At 42.2% G+C, this 16520-nt stretch overlaps 1 protein-coding gene across 4 annotated transcripts in view; it reads left to right on the top strand.

Moving 5' to 3' along the window:
- Positions 1-16520, top strand: part of CERS3 (ceramide synthase 3) — a 129227-nt gene that overhangs the window by 88870 nt on the left and 23837 nt on the right. For all 4 annotated transcript variants that reach the window (XM_056571815.1, XM_056571817.1, XM_056571814.1 and 1 more), the window contains exon 4: positions 7139-7257. In XM_056571815.1, the coding sequence (XP_056427790.1) occupies positions 7139-7257 (119 nt within the window). The remainder of the gene's footprint in view (positions 1-7138; positions 7258-16520) is intronic.

Raw genomic sequence — 16520 nt, 5'->3', positions numbered from 1 at the left:
AAAGTAAACAAAAAAAAAAGTCTGCATGTCTCTATAGCAAATCATAGGCACAGTGATGCCCCATGCGCGGCGGGGGGTCTCTCTAAAAATTCCCTTCAACAAGAGACTATTATGTGTCAGTTGTTACTGTAGCTCTTACATTTTGCCCATAAACCATGAAGATTGCATAAACAGCGCTAATGGTCTATCACAAGGATAGGCCATTAGTATTACAGTCCCCCAAAATCCCTTTCCAAACCAGAAAGTGTGGAATTATGCTGCAGTAGCTATGGGAAAATAACTTAAATTTAGAGACAGTGACTAAAAGAAGCCATGTATGTCCTCATATTTGGTCATAACCTGTACATGAAAATTTCATAAAGATTAAAGGGGTACTCTGCCCCTAATGCATCTTATAGGTGATAAGATGTATGATCGTGGGGGTCCCGCCGCTGGGACCCCCGCAATCTGTTATTCCGCACCCACCTTTGTGAGCTCTCCACAGCTCTGGAGGCTCCGAGTGTAAAGTGTGACGGACACCGGGCTGGAGTATCATGATGTCACGACTCCGCCCCCTTGTGATGTCACGCGCCGCCCCCTCAATGCAAGTCTATCGGAGGGGGCTTGACGACAGTCATGCCCCCTCCTTTGGCTAGGGGATAAGATGTATTAGGGCCGGAGTACCCCTTTAATGTCTAGCCTGGAGGAAAGCTAACAGATACCTCTGCAGTGTTTTTATTTTAATTTCTTTTATTGTTCTGTTGCTTATTTAAAGGAGTAGTCCAGTGGTGAACAACTTATCCCCTATCCTAAGGATAGGGGATAAGTTGCAGATCGCGGGGGGTCCAACCACTGGGGCCCCCTGCGATCTCCTGTACGGAGCCCCGACAGCCCGCGGGAAGGGGGCGTGTCGACCTCCGCACGAAGCGGCAGCCGACACGCCCCCTCAATACAACTCTATGGCAGAGCCGAAGCGCTGCCTTCGGCAATCTCCGGCTCTGCCATTGAGATGTATTGAGGGGGCGTGTCGGCCGCCGCTTCGTGCGGGGGTCGACACCCGCTATCTGGCCGGAGAGCCTGGCCCCCGTACAGAGAGATCGCAGGGGTCCCCAGCGGTCGGACCCCCCGCGATCTCAAACTTATCCCCTATCCTTAGGATAGGGGATAAGTTTTTCACCACTGGACTACCCCTTTAACACAAAATTGGGAAACTTCCTAAAATGTTTTTATGAAAATATCATGCCATTTTGCAGCTGTTTAGCCTGTGCAACTTCTGTACATAGCTGGCTGTGCTGCTGGATCTCACATGAATCTGTGCCACTTCTGGTTGTGTCTGCTTTCTTTGCTTTATTCTCAGCTTCTTTTACTGTTTTAGAGAGAGCAGAAAGGAGGGAGAAGATGTTGAGGTTGTACACTAAAAATGAGAGTAGAGTGAGGAAAAGATCCAAGTCTCCTGAAAGGGCAGATTACACATACTATAGAGTGTAGATAGGGACTAAAGTATATAAAACAGTCTGCATGCTGATTTAAAGGGGATATCCAGGCAGTAACCTTTTTTTTTTAACTTATAATGCTTCTCAGGCAGGTGCTAACAAACAACCTAACGAAAAATAAACCTATACTTACCTATTCGCTCCCCTTGCTTTTAGAGCTCTGGTGCATCTGTGCAGCCCTCCCAGGTTTGGGGGCACAAGGAATTACCCACTCAGCCACAGATATTTGCCCACATCCTTCTTTTACGATCTATAATTATATAAACAACCTCTGAGTGATATTTATAATTGATCATTTCCCTCAATATACAATTAGATCATGTACAGTGGTCAATATTAATTGGTTCTGGGACGACCATTGTATGTCGAAACCATTGTATGCTGAGACCAGAACTCTATGGAAACCTGGTAATTGGTTCTAAAGGCACCAAAATATCATCCAAAAATAGGAAAAAGTGAGGATTAAAGAAAAATAAGTAGATAACTAATATAGATAAAGCAAGTCCTTACATATAAAAGTAGGAAATATCTGCTGGGAGCTGTAAATCACTGTCTATGTCAGTGTTTCCTATGCAGGGAGCCTCCAGCTGTTGCAAAACTACAACTCCCAGGATGCCCAGACAGCCAAAGGCTGTCCGGGCATGCTGGGAGTTGTAGTTTTGCAACAGCTGGGGGCACCCTGCTTGGGAAACGCTGGTTTATGTAGAGGACAGGAGCTTCTTCAGGGTCCTGTACAGTACACACATGCTGGGAGTTGTAGTTTTGCAACAGCTGGGGGCACCCTGCTGGGGAAACACTGGTCTATGTAGAGGACAGGAGCTTCTTCGGGGTCCTGTACAGTACACACAATGTCCTAAAAAATTTACATGGAGTCGCCCTTACATGGTGTCCAAAGGAGCAGCTAACCCTGGTACAGGTAAAGTGTACAGAACATGTAATACCTCCCTGTACTGTAGGGGGCGCTTTCAGACACCAGTCAGTGCATGCACTTCAGTAATACAGGTGTTTAACCAGTGAATGCCTATTCTGATTGGTCAGATCTTCCAGCCATTGACACGTTTCACAGATCTGGACTGTCTGTACATTGTATGTTGAGTCTGGTTTCAATTTACAATGGTCCAGAAAAGACCCCTGTATGTTGAAACTATTGTATGTTGAGGCTATTGTAAGTTGAGGGATCACTGTACTATGATACGCTGATGGAGTAAATACACGTCATCCTTCTACTTCTGCTCATCTAAACGTATGATAATCACCTCCCCGTATGATAATCCTGTGATACGTCGTTCTCCATAAGATAGCTCTGATCTCATCGGCTGCTGAAAACACGCCTTGTTCTGCCGCGGTCGGCATCAGCGTCCCTTTGTCACCAGAAACAATGGACAATAAGATTGGTCATCTGTAAACAGAGCCCAGGGTCAGATATATTAGAGGTGCAAGGCCCAGATCTGCATAGTGTAGTCTATATCAGGCTTCTTGTCTGGTATAAAGGAATATATGAATGTATATAAAATGTAGTATACATTAATATATATTAGAAACTAAAAGAAACTGATGTTTTTGGTGCTGCAGGGTGTCAGCACAAATGTTTGGAGCTATGTAATCTCTTCCTAGTTGGGCTATCTTTACAAAAAGTTGAAATTCTACAGCAAAGCACATTGCAATGCAAGTAAACCCCATTCAAACATTGCAGAAAAAATAAGCTTGAATGCAGCAGCTGCCATTAAGGATCATGATCCTCGCTACGTGAAAAAGTATTTAGTGCTATGTTCATGAAAGGTTTAGAAATATTTGTACACAACCAATTAAGTTCAATTACCTTTTATAAAAAAATGATTCCTAAATCATCAACGTATGGATTTTTTTACTCCCTTTTTTATCCTATAGGCTGTTTTTGGGGAAATTAAACATTAAGGGTCTATTCACACGTACATAATTCTGCGCAGGATTTCAAGCTGTGTTCAGTCATTCAGTTTACGTTGAAATCTGCAGCAGAAAATCCTGTGCATCAACTGTGCCATTTGAAGCATGTATATGTTGGCAAAATATCAAAATGGTAAATGGACGTAACAGGACAGGCCCCATTGACTTCAAAGGTCTGAAACTAGTCAACTAGGAACTATGGTCGGGTTATTTCCTGATTTGTTTTAACTTGGACACAAGTGTGGTTTGCTGCATTTTTAAAGGGGTACTCCATTGCTCAGCGTTTGGAACAACTGACCCAGCGCCGGGAGCTTGTGGCGTCATAGCCCCCGCCCCTTCATGATGTCATGCCCGCCCCCTCAATGCAAGGCTATGGGAGGGGGCGTGGCAGCCGTCACGCCCCCTCCCATAGACTTGCATTGATGGGGCGGGGCTATTACGCCATGAGCTATGGTGGCTGAACATTTAGCCAACAGTCAGGGAAAGGCAAAGGCTGATTTGTATTGAAAAATATTTTAGGTCTTCTTAAAAAAAAAGACAAACTGAAGTCACCCATAGTACCAGACAATAGTAATACAGATATATATGGACTGATCAGCATTGAGCCTATTATATTACATACAGACAGCTCTCTATAGCTGCACATACACTAACAATGTACTATAGTTATAAAGTAGGTCATGTAGAAAAGGTATACACGGAGCAGCACCTCAAGTTACAATATTAATTTGTTCCAGGACATCCATGGGAACTTGATTATATTGTAATTTTAGACCATAAGCCAGTGGAATACTGATATTTGATCATGAAGCCTCTAAAATGTCACTAACTAATGTAGATAGAAAGAAAGCTTCACATGCGAGGCCAAGTTTATATACACAGTGGGGATCAAAAGTTTGGGCACCCCAGGTAAAAATTTGTATTAATGTGCATAAAGAAGCCAAGGAAAGATGGAAAAATCTCCAAAAGGCATCAAATTACAGATTAGACATTCTTATAATATGTCAACAAAAGTTAGATTTTATTTCCATCATTTACACTTTCAAAATAACAGAAAACAAAAAAATGGCGTCTGCAAAAGTTTGGGCACCCTACAGAGTTAATATCTTGTACTGCCCCCTTTGGCAAGTATCACAGCTTGTAAAGGCTTTTTGTAGCCAGCCAAGAGTCTTTCAATTCTTGTTTGAGGTATCTTTGCCCATTCTTCCTTACAAAAGTCTTCCAGTTCTTTGAGATTTCTGAGCTGTCTGTCACGCACTGCTCTTTTAAGGTCTATCCATAGATTTTCAATTATGTTGAGATCAGGAAATTGTGAAGGCCATGGCCAAACCTTCAGTTTACGCCTCTTGATGTAATCCCCTGTGGATTTTTGAGGTGTGTTTAGGATCATTATCCATTTGTAGAAGCCATCCTCTCTTTAACTTCAGCTTTTTCACAGATGGCATCAAGTTAGCATCCAAAATTTGCTGATATGTTATTGAATCAATTTTTCCTTCTACTCGTGAGATGTTCCCTGTGCCACTGGCTGCAATACAACCCCAAAACATGATTGATCCACCCCCATGCTTAACAGTTGGACAGAGGTTCTTTTCATTAAATTCTGTTCCCCTTCTTCTCCAAACGTACCTTTGCTCATTCCAGCCAAAAAGATCAATTTTAACCTCATCGGTCCACAGAACTTGTTTCCAAAATGCATCAGGCTTGTCTATATGTTATGTTCATTTGCAAACTTCAAACGCTGATTTTTGTGGTGAGGACGTAGAAAAGGTTTTCTTCTGATGACTCTTCCATGAAGACCATATTTGTACAAGTATCTCTTTTTAGTGGAATATTGTACCACAACTCCAGTGTCTGCCAGATCTTTCTGGAGGGATTGTGCAGTCAAACGTGGGTTTTCAATAGTTTTTCTCACAATCCTGCAAGCTGTTCTGTCTGATATTTTTCTTGGTCTTCCAGATCTTGTTTTAACTTCCACTGTTCCTGATGACTGCCATTTCTTAATTACATTCCTAACAGAGGATATTGATATCTGAAAACTTTTTGCTAACTTCTTATAGCCTTCTCCAGCTTTGTGAGCGTCAACTATTTTCAGTTTCAGATTTCTAGACAACTGCTTAGAAGAACCCATGGTGCTGATCGTTGGGGCAAGGTCAGAGGAGTCTGGGCATTTAAAACCTTTGAGATTGACATCACCTGGTCTTCCCAGATGATGATTGAGAACAATCCATGACACTGGCAGGGTGCCCAAACTTTTGCAGGCACCATTTTTTTGTTTTCTGTTATTTTGAAAGTGCAAATGATGGAAATAAAATCTAACTTTTGTTGACATATTATAAGAATGTCTAATCTGTAATTTGATGCCTTTTGGAGATTTTTCCATCTTTCCTTGGCTTCTTTATGCACATTAATACACATTTTTACCTACCCAAACTTTTGATCTCCACTGTGTGTAGGTGTATGTATATATATATATATATATATATATATATATATATATATATATATAATACACATATGCAAAATCACAGCAGATTTTTTTTTACATGATCCACAGCAAAAAAATTCTGCCCTTTGTGAATGTGCCCATAAAAAAAGGGGTACTCCGGTGCTTAAAGATCTTATCCCCTATCCAAAGGATAGGGGATAAGATGCCTGATCGCGGGAGTCCTGCCGCTGGGGACCCCCGGGATCATGCACACGGCACCCCGTTTGTAATCAGACCCGGAGCATGTTCGCTCCGGGTCTGATTATGGTCGACCGCAGGGCGGGCGGCGTGTGACGTCACGCCTCCGCCCCTGTGTGACGTCACACTCCGCCCCTCAATGCAAGCCTACGGGAGGGGGCGTGATAGCTATCACGCCCCCTCCCGTAGGCTTGCATTGAGGGATGGAGTGTGATGTCACACGGGGCGGAGGCGTGACGTCACACGCCGCCAGCCCTGCGGTCGCCGGTAATCAGTCCCGGAGCGAACACGTTCCGGGCACTGATTACAAACTGGGTGCCGCGTGCATGATCCCGGGGGTCCCCAGCGGCAGAACTCCCGCGATCAGGCATCTTATCCCCTATCCTTTGGATAGGGGATAAGATCTTTAAGCACCGGAGTACCTTTAAATGGGCACTGTCCCTGTACTTCTTGGCAAAACATTAACCTTTCTAATATACGTCTTAAAAAAAAAAAAGATCTCCTTTTTATAGAAATCATGGCTTATTAAAAAAATACTAGTCCCTACACCATTCAGGACACAAGCCTGTCAGGCTTCAGCATCATATTTGTCTCAGCAGGAAGTGAGCATGGGACTAGCTGTTCTATTAGATTCCTGTCTGAAAACAGAGAGGAGGGGGTTACAGAGCAGCCTGCAGAGATTGGATATAGAGCCCAGCACAGCAGACTCAGTGAATGCATAGTGAGTGAGGGTGGGCTCAGTGCTTGGCTCCGATATGCCCCTTCCTGAGCAGTAAATGTCGGAATGAGTGAGCAGCTGAACAGAGTGATTTGTGAACCAAATGCAGAAGTTGTACACATTAGGAAATGTAAAGAATCTGCATGATCTAGTAAGTAACATATAAAAGCATCATTTTTTTTCTGTAATATGACTGGTACACTTTAAAAGTCGGAAAGGCACTAGAGGCCTGGAGTTTCCTAGTGTCTGTACAGTAGGCACAGTACAATTGGTGGTCCTAAAATACTGTGTATTTGCAAATGAACAACTAAATGTAATGCTCTGCAATCTTTGCTCATGCAGACGGACGTCTATGGCCTGGCTAAGAAATGCAACCGTACAACGGTACAGGTCGAGAGATGGTTCAGGAGGAGGAGGAATCAGGACCGCCCAGCTGTGATGAAGAAGTTCCAAGAATCCTGGTGAGAAAAGGTCCTCTGGGTTAGGAAATGCGCAGCCAACACTATCTCAATGCTGATGGGTTTCATGCAGTGTGCACTAATTTACTATAGTGGATAGTTACTATAGAAAAGACTGGGAATTCTCTTATAAGTCAATACAGCTGCAGGACTCTATTCTAGTTTTTGTTGGTAAACCCAAGGATAGGGTTAATAAAGTAGCTTGTATGCATATGTTTATTTACAGATATTAATAATAAGCAGGACCAGGCTTTATCAATCAAGCGCAGAGCACACAGATCAATGTGCTTATATGGAACCACATTTTAGCCAAAGTCAGAAGTGGATCCATAAGGGAGGAGAAGTGTAAGTCCTTCCTTTATATGTCCTATTCCTTTTGAATACATTTCTGGCTTTGGCTCAAAAACTGCAGTGGCAGATATCCAAAAACTGCCAGAAAAAAATAAAACAAGTGGAAACTTGTAAAAAAAAAAGTTTAAAAACACACATATTAACCCCTTCCTTATTAAAAGTTTAAATCACCCCCTTTTCCCAAATTCCATATAAAAACTATATAAACATAATAAAAATAAACATATGTGGTATTGCTGCGTGCATAAATGTCCGAACTATAAAAAATATATTATTAATTAAACTGCACAGTCAATGGTGTAAATTCCAAAGTCAAAAATAGCGTATTTTTGGTCACGTTTTATTCCATAAAAAAAGGAATAAAAAGCGATCAAAAAGTCAGATCAAAACAAACATGTTACCGATTAAAGCTTCAGATCATGGCACAAAAAAGAGCCCTCATACCATCCTGTACGCGAAAAAATAAAAAAGTTATAGGGGTCAGAAGAGGACAATTTTAAATGTATTCATTTTCATGCATGTAGTTATGATTTTTTTTCCAAAAGTACAAAAAAAATCATACCTATAGAATTTGGGTATCATTTTAATCGTATGGACCTACAGAATAAAGAAAGTGTAATTTTTACTGAAAAATATGCTGCGTAGAAACGGAAGCCCCCAAAATTTACAAAATGATGTCTTGTCTTCAATTTAGTCGCACAATTTTTTTTTTTCCCCCCATTTCGCTGTAGATTTTTGGGTAAAATGACTGTTACTGCAAAATAGAATTGGGGGCACAAACATAAGCCATCATATGAATTTTTAGGTGCAAAATTTAAAGGATTATGATTTTTAAAAGGTAAGGAGGAAAAACAAAAGTGTAAAAACAGAAAAACGCTTAGTCCTTAAGGGGTTAAAGGGGTACTCCAGTGGGAAAAAAAAATTATTTTAATTAACTGGTGCCAGAAAGTTAAACAGATTTGTAAATTACTTCTATTAAAAAATCTTTACCCTTCCAGTACTTTTTTGTGGCTGTATGCTACAGAGGAATACTTTAGTCTTTGAATTTCTTTTTTGTATTGTCCACAGTGCTTTCTGCTGACACCTCTGTCAGTGTCAGAAACTGTCCAGAGCAGCATAGGTTTGCAAAGGGGGTTTTCTCCTTCTCTGGACAGTTCCTGATACGGGCATCAGGCATCAGCAGAGAGCACTGTGGACAAGCACAGTTGCTAAATAGTACTGGAAGAGTAAAGATTTTTTAATAGAAGTCATTTACAAATCTGTTTAGCTTTCTGGCACCAGTAGATAAAAAAAATATATATATATTCCACCGGAATACATCTTTAACCACTTAAGGACCCAATGCGTACAGGTACGCCCTGATGCCCTGGTACTTAAGGACCCAGGGCGTACCTGACCGGGGAGACTACTGATATCTATCAGCAGGCACCCCCAGCAAACCACTGGGGGGGTCCTGAGACAATTCAGACCGGTGAATTTGCGGTGATTCCGGGTCAATCGGGTCTCTGGTGACCCGGAAAAAAGGGTGAATGGGACTGTCCGAGACAGCCCCATTCACCCTTACCCAGCAGGAGTGAGGTGGCACGGGTGCCACCTCACGATCACGTGATTGATTGGTCGGAACGACCGTCCAATCGCTGTCCTACTGGGCAGAGATCTGGGCCGGCGGGTGTCTCATACCACTCCCTGGTCCGGCAGAGGTCCCCTCAGGAGCTGCGGCCCCGGCAGCAGGATACAGCAGGAGGTGAGGCCTGTTCACCACCTGCTGTTGCTTAGCAACATCTCTCAGCATGCACAGCCAAAGTTAATGCTGGGAGTTGTAGTTTTGCAACAGCTGGAGTTCCAACTACAACTCCCAGCATGCCCTTTGGTAGTCTGTGCATGCTGGGGGTTGTAGTTATGCAATAGCTGGAGGCACACTTTTTCTATGAAAAAGTGTGCATCCAGCTAATGCATAACTACAACTCCCAACATGCACAGACTACCAGAGGGCATGCTGGGAGTTGTAGCAGTGTGCCTCCAGCTGTTGCAAAACTACAACTCAGTATGCCCTTCGACTGTCAATGCAGTTTTGCAACAGCTGGAGACACATTGGTTGTGAAACAGAGTTTGTGTCCTAACTCAGTGTTTTGCAACCAGTGTGGCTCCAGCTGTGTCAAAAATACAACTCCCAGCATGCACTGAGAGACTGTACATGCTGGGAGTTCTAGTTTTGCAACAGCTGGAGGCACACTGGTTGTGAAACATTGAGTTAAGTAACAAACTCTGTGTTGTGCAACCAATGTGCCTCCAGCTGTTGCATAACTACAACTCCCAGCATGTATGGTCTGTCAGTGCATGCTGGGAGTTGTAGTTTTTCAACCCCCCCATGTGAATGTACAGGGTACATCTACACGGGTGGGTTTACAGCGAGTTTTCTGCTGAAAGTTTGAGATGCGGCAAATATTCCGCCACAGCTCAAACTCCCTGCGAGAAACTCGCTGTAAACCCGCCCGTGTGAATGTACCCTAAAAACACTACACTACACAAAATAAAAGGTAAAACACTACATATACATATACCCCAACACAGTCCCCTCATCTCCCCCCCCCCCCCCCCCAAATAAAATAAAATAAAAAAAATAAAAAAGTCTTGTACGGCACTGTCCAAAACGGAGCCTCCAGCTGTTGAAAAACAACAACTCCCAGTATTGCCGGACCGCCACTGACTGTCAAGGCATCTGGGAGTTTTGCAACACCTGGAGACACCCTGTTTGGGAAACACTGCCATAGGGCCTCTTGGTGGCTGATTCAAATCCCCAAAATAGGCCTCAAATGCGCCTAGCGCTTTCTTGCTTTGGAGCCCTGTGGTATTTCAAGGAAATAGTTTAGGGTCACATATGGGGTATTTCTGTGGGAGAAATTGCGTTACAAATTTTGAGGGTCTTTTTCTACTTTTACCCCTTATGAAAAGGTAAAGTTGGGGTCTACACCAGCATGTTAGTGTTTTTAATTTTTTTACACTAACATGCTCGTTTTGCCCCATACTTTTAATTTTCACAAGCAGTAAAAGCGCACAACAAGGCTCAGAAGTGAGAGCGTTCCATGTACATTTGAGGCCTAAATTGGTGATTTGCACAGGGGTGGCTGATTTTACAGCGGTTCTGACATAAACTCAAAACAATACATACTGTACCCACATGTGCGTTTACAAAGCCCCCATAGTGCCAGAACAATGGACCCCTCCCACATGTGACCCCATTTTGGAAACCACACCCCTCACAGAATGTAAGAAGGGGTACAGTGAGCATTTGCGCCCTACAAGTGTCTGACAGATCTTTGGAACAGTTGGCTGTGCAAATGAAAAACTGTATTTTTCATTTTCACAGACCACTGTTCCAAAAATCTGTCAAATGCCAGTGGGGTGTAAATGCTCACTGCACCTGTGTAGTTTCCCAAATGGTGTCACATGTGGGGGGGTGCACTGTTCTGGCACCACGGGGGCACCTTCCCTTCTGAGCCCTCTAGTGCACCCACAGAGCACTTGACATACACATATGAGGTATTTCCTTACTCAAGAGAAATGGGGTTACAAATTTTAGGAAGATTTCTCTCCTTTTACCCCTTGTAAAAATTCAAAAACTGGGTCTAGAAGAACATACGAGTGTAAAAATAATGAAGATTTTGCATTTTTTCCTTCAATTTGCTGCTATTCCTGTGAAACACCTAATAATTTTTGTATTTATCTGACTTTTTGATCGCTTTTTATACATTTTTTTTCATGATAAAAAAAGTGACCAAAAATATGCTATTTTGGAATTGGAATTTTTTTGCGCCTACGCCATTGACCGTGCGGTTTAATTAACAATATATTTTTATAATTCGGACATTTCTGCACACGGCGATACCACATATGTTTATTTTTATTTTTTTTATTTATATGGGAAAAGGGGGGTGATTCAAACTTTTATTAGGGAAGGAGTTAAATGACCCTTATTAACTTTTTTTCACTTTTTTTTTTTTTTTTGCAGTGCTTTAGCTCCCATAGGGGTCTATAACACTGCACACACTAATCTTTTACACAGATCCCTGCAAAGCCATAGCTTTGCATGGATCAGTGTTACAGGCTTGAGCAATCGACCACCTATATCTCAGGCTTGGAGCAATCAAACGCCGATCGGACATGACGGAGCAAGGTAATGGGACCTCCGCTCGCGTCCTAGCTGATCGGGACATCGCGATTTTATCGCGACAGTCCCGATCAGCCCGACTGAACTACCGGTAAGCGTTTACTTTCACTTACACAACGATCGGTGCCGCACGCTATTAGCCCAGGGTCCCGACTATCATTAGCCACTGGGACCGACCTGATATGACGCAGGGTCACGGCGTGACCCCGTTTTAAATACCGGGACCAGGCGTAGGGCGTACAGGTACGCCCTACGTCCTTAAGAGATTAAGGGGTTAAAGGTCGTTTTGCTTTCCAAGTGTTGCCATTCTTTGGAGAAGTCTGGAACAGAACAGTCCACAGTCTTATTTCAAACTTCTCTAAGGAATCGGAACACTTAAAAAATGAAAAGACATTTACATGATAAAGTCAATGCATCATTTATAAGATTCAGTTTTGGTGACACTTACTGTAGATTTATTCAGCTCTAAGTGATTTGCATCAAAACCTTGCTTCAAGGCTATGGATCGGGAAATACTTCCGCTCAGCACCTCCAGCAAAAGGCCCTAATGTTGTGTGAATAGTGTCTTACAACGTTTAGTTTATGGTAATAAATAGAGATGAGCGAACTTACAGTAAATTCGATTCGTCACAAACTTCTCGGCTCGGCAGTTGATGACTTTTCCTGCATAAATTAGTTCAGCTTTCCGGTGCTCCGGTGGGCTGGAAAAGGTGGATACAGTCCTAGGAAAGAGTCTCCTAGGACTGTATCCACCTTTTCCAGCCCACGGGAGCACCTGAAAGCTGAACTCATTTATGCAGGAAAAGTCAGCGACCGCCGAACCGAGAAGTTTGTGACGAATCGAATTTACTATAAGTTCGCTCATCTCTAGTAATAAAAGTGACATTCTATTTAGTGAAATGATCAAGCTAGCTAGTTCTAAAGTTTTGAGGATTGAGCGAAGTTTCCCTACATGCATAGTCAATATGGACATGAAGGAGCTGATGTCACAGGGGTGAATTATCTATTTTATAAGCTCTACTTCAGTGTTTCCGCACCAGTGTGCCTCCAGCTGTTGCAGAACTACAACTCCCAGCATGCCCGGACAGCCAACGGCTGTCCGGGCATGCTGGGAGATGTAGTTTTGCAACAGTTGGAGGCATCCTGGCTGGGAAACACTGCTCTACTTACTATGTGTAGTATAATCCAACAAAGGACTAAAAAAAAACTCCACTAATATTGGATGATCTTTTTTGTTTTGTTTTTGTTTTTCTTGTGCTTAAGCTGATTGTTTTGGAAGGATTTCTGTCACTATAAATATCAGAATGCAGTGGAGATGAACCATTACGCTTATGTAATGAATGTCCACGTGGTCGGATGACATCCGTGTGAGCTCCCTACTCATCCCAGACTCTGTGTACCACACCCTGCTGGCACAGCGGCCTCTGAATCAGCACTGCTTACCGCAAGTCATATTTTGTTACTGCAAATATATCTGAGCCTAGAAAGGAAACTCTTCATTGCCAGCATCTCTGAGGGGCAGAGGAATACAGTGTGGTATTAAGAGTACAGAATACATCACATACTTAAAAGAAATAGGAAAGAAGCATTACAGAGTACCTCTCATTAACTTGATAAATGTTATAATCCTCCCAGTTCACTGCCCCCATCACGATAAACCATCCCCTGCCTTTATTTTTATTATTTTTTAGTTTTCTACCTTGATATTACTCTGTATTTTCTGCTCAGTCTCAGTCAGATTCTCAGACTGGGAAGGGGCGTTCCCCAGCAGGCGTGACATCATCTGAAGCCATACAGGGGAGAACTTCCTCCCTCACTCTGCTACACACAGCCCAGAGCAGTACAGTGTGAGATGAGCTATGATTGGATAAGGCTGGACACACACACCCCTCAGCACTCCAGACTGCATTTCCTGTGTTTGGACTTCTGCCAGGCCAGCAGGAGTCCAAAGTCTGTGCAAAAGATGGGGGGGGGGGGTGTGCTTTGGACAAGCAGGGAGACACCTAGTGGCAGCTTTTATAAACGCAAATAAAACATAGAAAACTTAATTTTTTTTTAAACAAAGTATATTAGAAAGATTTTTTTATTTACCATAAGGAGTGCAAAAGCAAAAATGTGTTTTTAATAAGAGTGTCCATTTAATACAGCAGACGGTCACAGAATTCTAGATCAGGGACGTTGTTTCCAGGAGTCTGAAAATTCAAGCTGATGAAGCATCTGGATCAGTAGTTTTTTCTTTTTTTAACTGTGTTTTCTTTGTATTGAATGACATTTTGTAAATAAATACAAAGAAACAACAAATCAGAGCAGTCGACTTGCAAAGAACCAGGCCAAGAAAAAGTGGCAGATCACTTACAAAAAGTCCTAAAACAAACCAGTATCACATTATAGCAGAAACCATAACATGAGGCAATATAGAGCAACCAAGTAGGAAGGCAGAGCTGTAAACAAGCAAAATGTTAATATAGATATAAATTAGAAAAGCTGGATCAGTAAGGACTACGGGGGAGATTTATCAAAACCTGTCCAGAGGAAAAGTTGCCCATAGCAACCAATCGGATCACTTCTTTCATTTTGCAGAGGCCTTGTTAAAAATGAAAGAAGCGATCTGATTGGTTACTATGGGCAACTGGGCAACTTTTCCTCTGGACAGGTTTTGATAAATCTCCCCCTACATGTTTTATTGGAAAAAAAATCCAATTACCACTCACCACTGGTTCAGTTTATTTGATTTACCTATATAGCACTGCCCTATTCCGTAGTGCTGTACAGAGATTGCTAGCACTTGCATTAGTCCCTGTCCCAGTTGGGGCTTAGAATCTGCATTAGATTTTTACAGTGTGGTAGAAAACCAAGAGAAAACTTATGTTAATATGGGGAGAACCTAGAGACTCCATACAGATATTGTCCATGGTTGGATTAAAACCCAGAGACAATATTTGGTTATGACATATAACAATGCTTTTAATTAGAGATGAGCGAACTTACAGTAAATTCGATTCGTCACGAACTTCTCGGCTCGGCAGTTGATGACTTATCCTGTATAAATTAGTTCAGCTTTCAGGTGCTCCGGTGGGCTGGAAAAGGTGGATACAGTCCTAGGAAAGAGTCTCCAGCCCACCGGAGCACCTGAAAGCTGAACTAATTTATGCTGGATAAGACATCAACTGCCGAGCCGAGAAGTTCGTGCCGAATCGAATTTACTGTAAATTCGCTCTACTTTTAATGAAAAACTCATGTGTGGTCTAGAGGCAAGAAGTTATAGAAAATGGACATTGGAAAGCATCGGTAAAGATCAAGAAGTACCAGTGAAATCAAATAAACTGGTTCGGGTGCGTTCACACGGCCGTCTGTCCCCGTTTTTTTTTCTCCCCCTGTTTAGGTTCCGTTGTTGCTGCTTGTAAACGGATTATGAACGGTTGTAAAATAATCCCATTGATGTCAATGGGATTTTTTTTTTTACAATCCTTTCACATCCGTTTGCACCCGTCTGCGCTCATTTCCGTATTTATTAAAAAAATTTTACGGGAGAAAAGATTGCGCATGCAGTATTTTTTCTCACGTCAAAAAAACGGATACAGTAAATTTAACATTGAAGTCTATGGAAAACGGATGAGCCTGTCATCTGTTTGCATCCGTTTTTTTTTCAATCCGTTTTTTTTGATCCGCTTTTATTTGAGCATGCTCAGAACAAAAAATATATAATTTATTTTTTATTTTTGGTTTAACTGAACAAGAACGGATCCAAATGGATACAAACGTATAACATCCGTTTGCATCCATCATTGTCCTTTTTTTAAATTTTTTTTTAAAGTCCGTTTTTATTTTTGATGGGAGAAGAACGGATGGGTCTAGACGGCCGTGTGAACGCAGCCTGACTGACCAAAGCAAGATACTGGATAGGGTTTCAGGACAGAGGAGTATAGGTTTTTATATTTACCCATTAATAAATAATCTTTTTTTAGCTTTGGAGAATCGTTTCCTTAGATCAGTGTTTCCCAACCAGGATGCTTCCAGCTGCTGCAAAACTACAACTCCCAGCATGCCCGGACAGCCAACGACTGTCCAGGCATGCTGGGAGTTGTAGTTTTGCAACAGCTGGAGGCACCCTGGTTGGGAAACACTGATATAGATCATTAGTATCTGATCAATAGGGGTTAGTATGTATGTGCTGACTACTTCTTACACTGTTCTCTGTATAGTTTTTTGTGTCTAGAAAAGGTGCAAAAAAGGTGCAAGCAGGGTTTATTTGCGCCTTTTGTTTTACAAATTTCTGCAGATTTTGAGTGGCAATCCACTGATTTTGCCAATACACATGATATGGAAGGGTTTGATGAACTGTGCCTTTAATGAAAAGGCGCAAAAAAGTCTCTAAACCTACACCAGTCCAGACTTAGCTCAGGTTTTTTCTGTATATGTAGAGAGAAAATTCAGAAAATGTGACCTGCACAAAATTTATCAAATGCTCTGGGACCATTTACCGTATATACTTGAGTATAAGCCGACCCGAATATAAGCCGAGGACCCTAATTTCACCCCAAAAACCCAGGAAAAGTTATTGACTCGACTATAAGCCTAGGGTGGGAAATAAATCATCCCCCCCCGCGTCATCATTAACACCCCCGTCATTAACACTTCACTTACACCTACAATGATAAATGCCGGCCTACATCAAAAACATCACAATAGGAGTGAAGCACAGAACAGAGTGGCTTGCTCTCCTGTAGACCTATCTTGTGCATTACAT

Source organism: Hyla sarda, chromosome 4 (assembly GCF_029499605.1).
Source record: "Hyla sarda isolate aHylSar1 chromosome 4, aHylSar1.hap1, whole genome shotgun sequence".
Taxonomy (NCBI): Eukaryota; Metazoa; Chordata; class Amphibia; order Anura; family Hylidae; genus Hyla; species Hyla sarda.
This window is presented reverse-complemented; position numbering and strand designations above follow the sequence as displayed.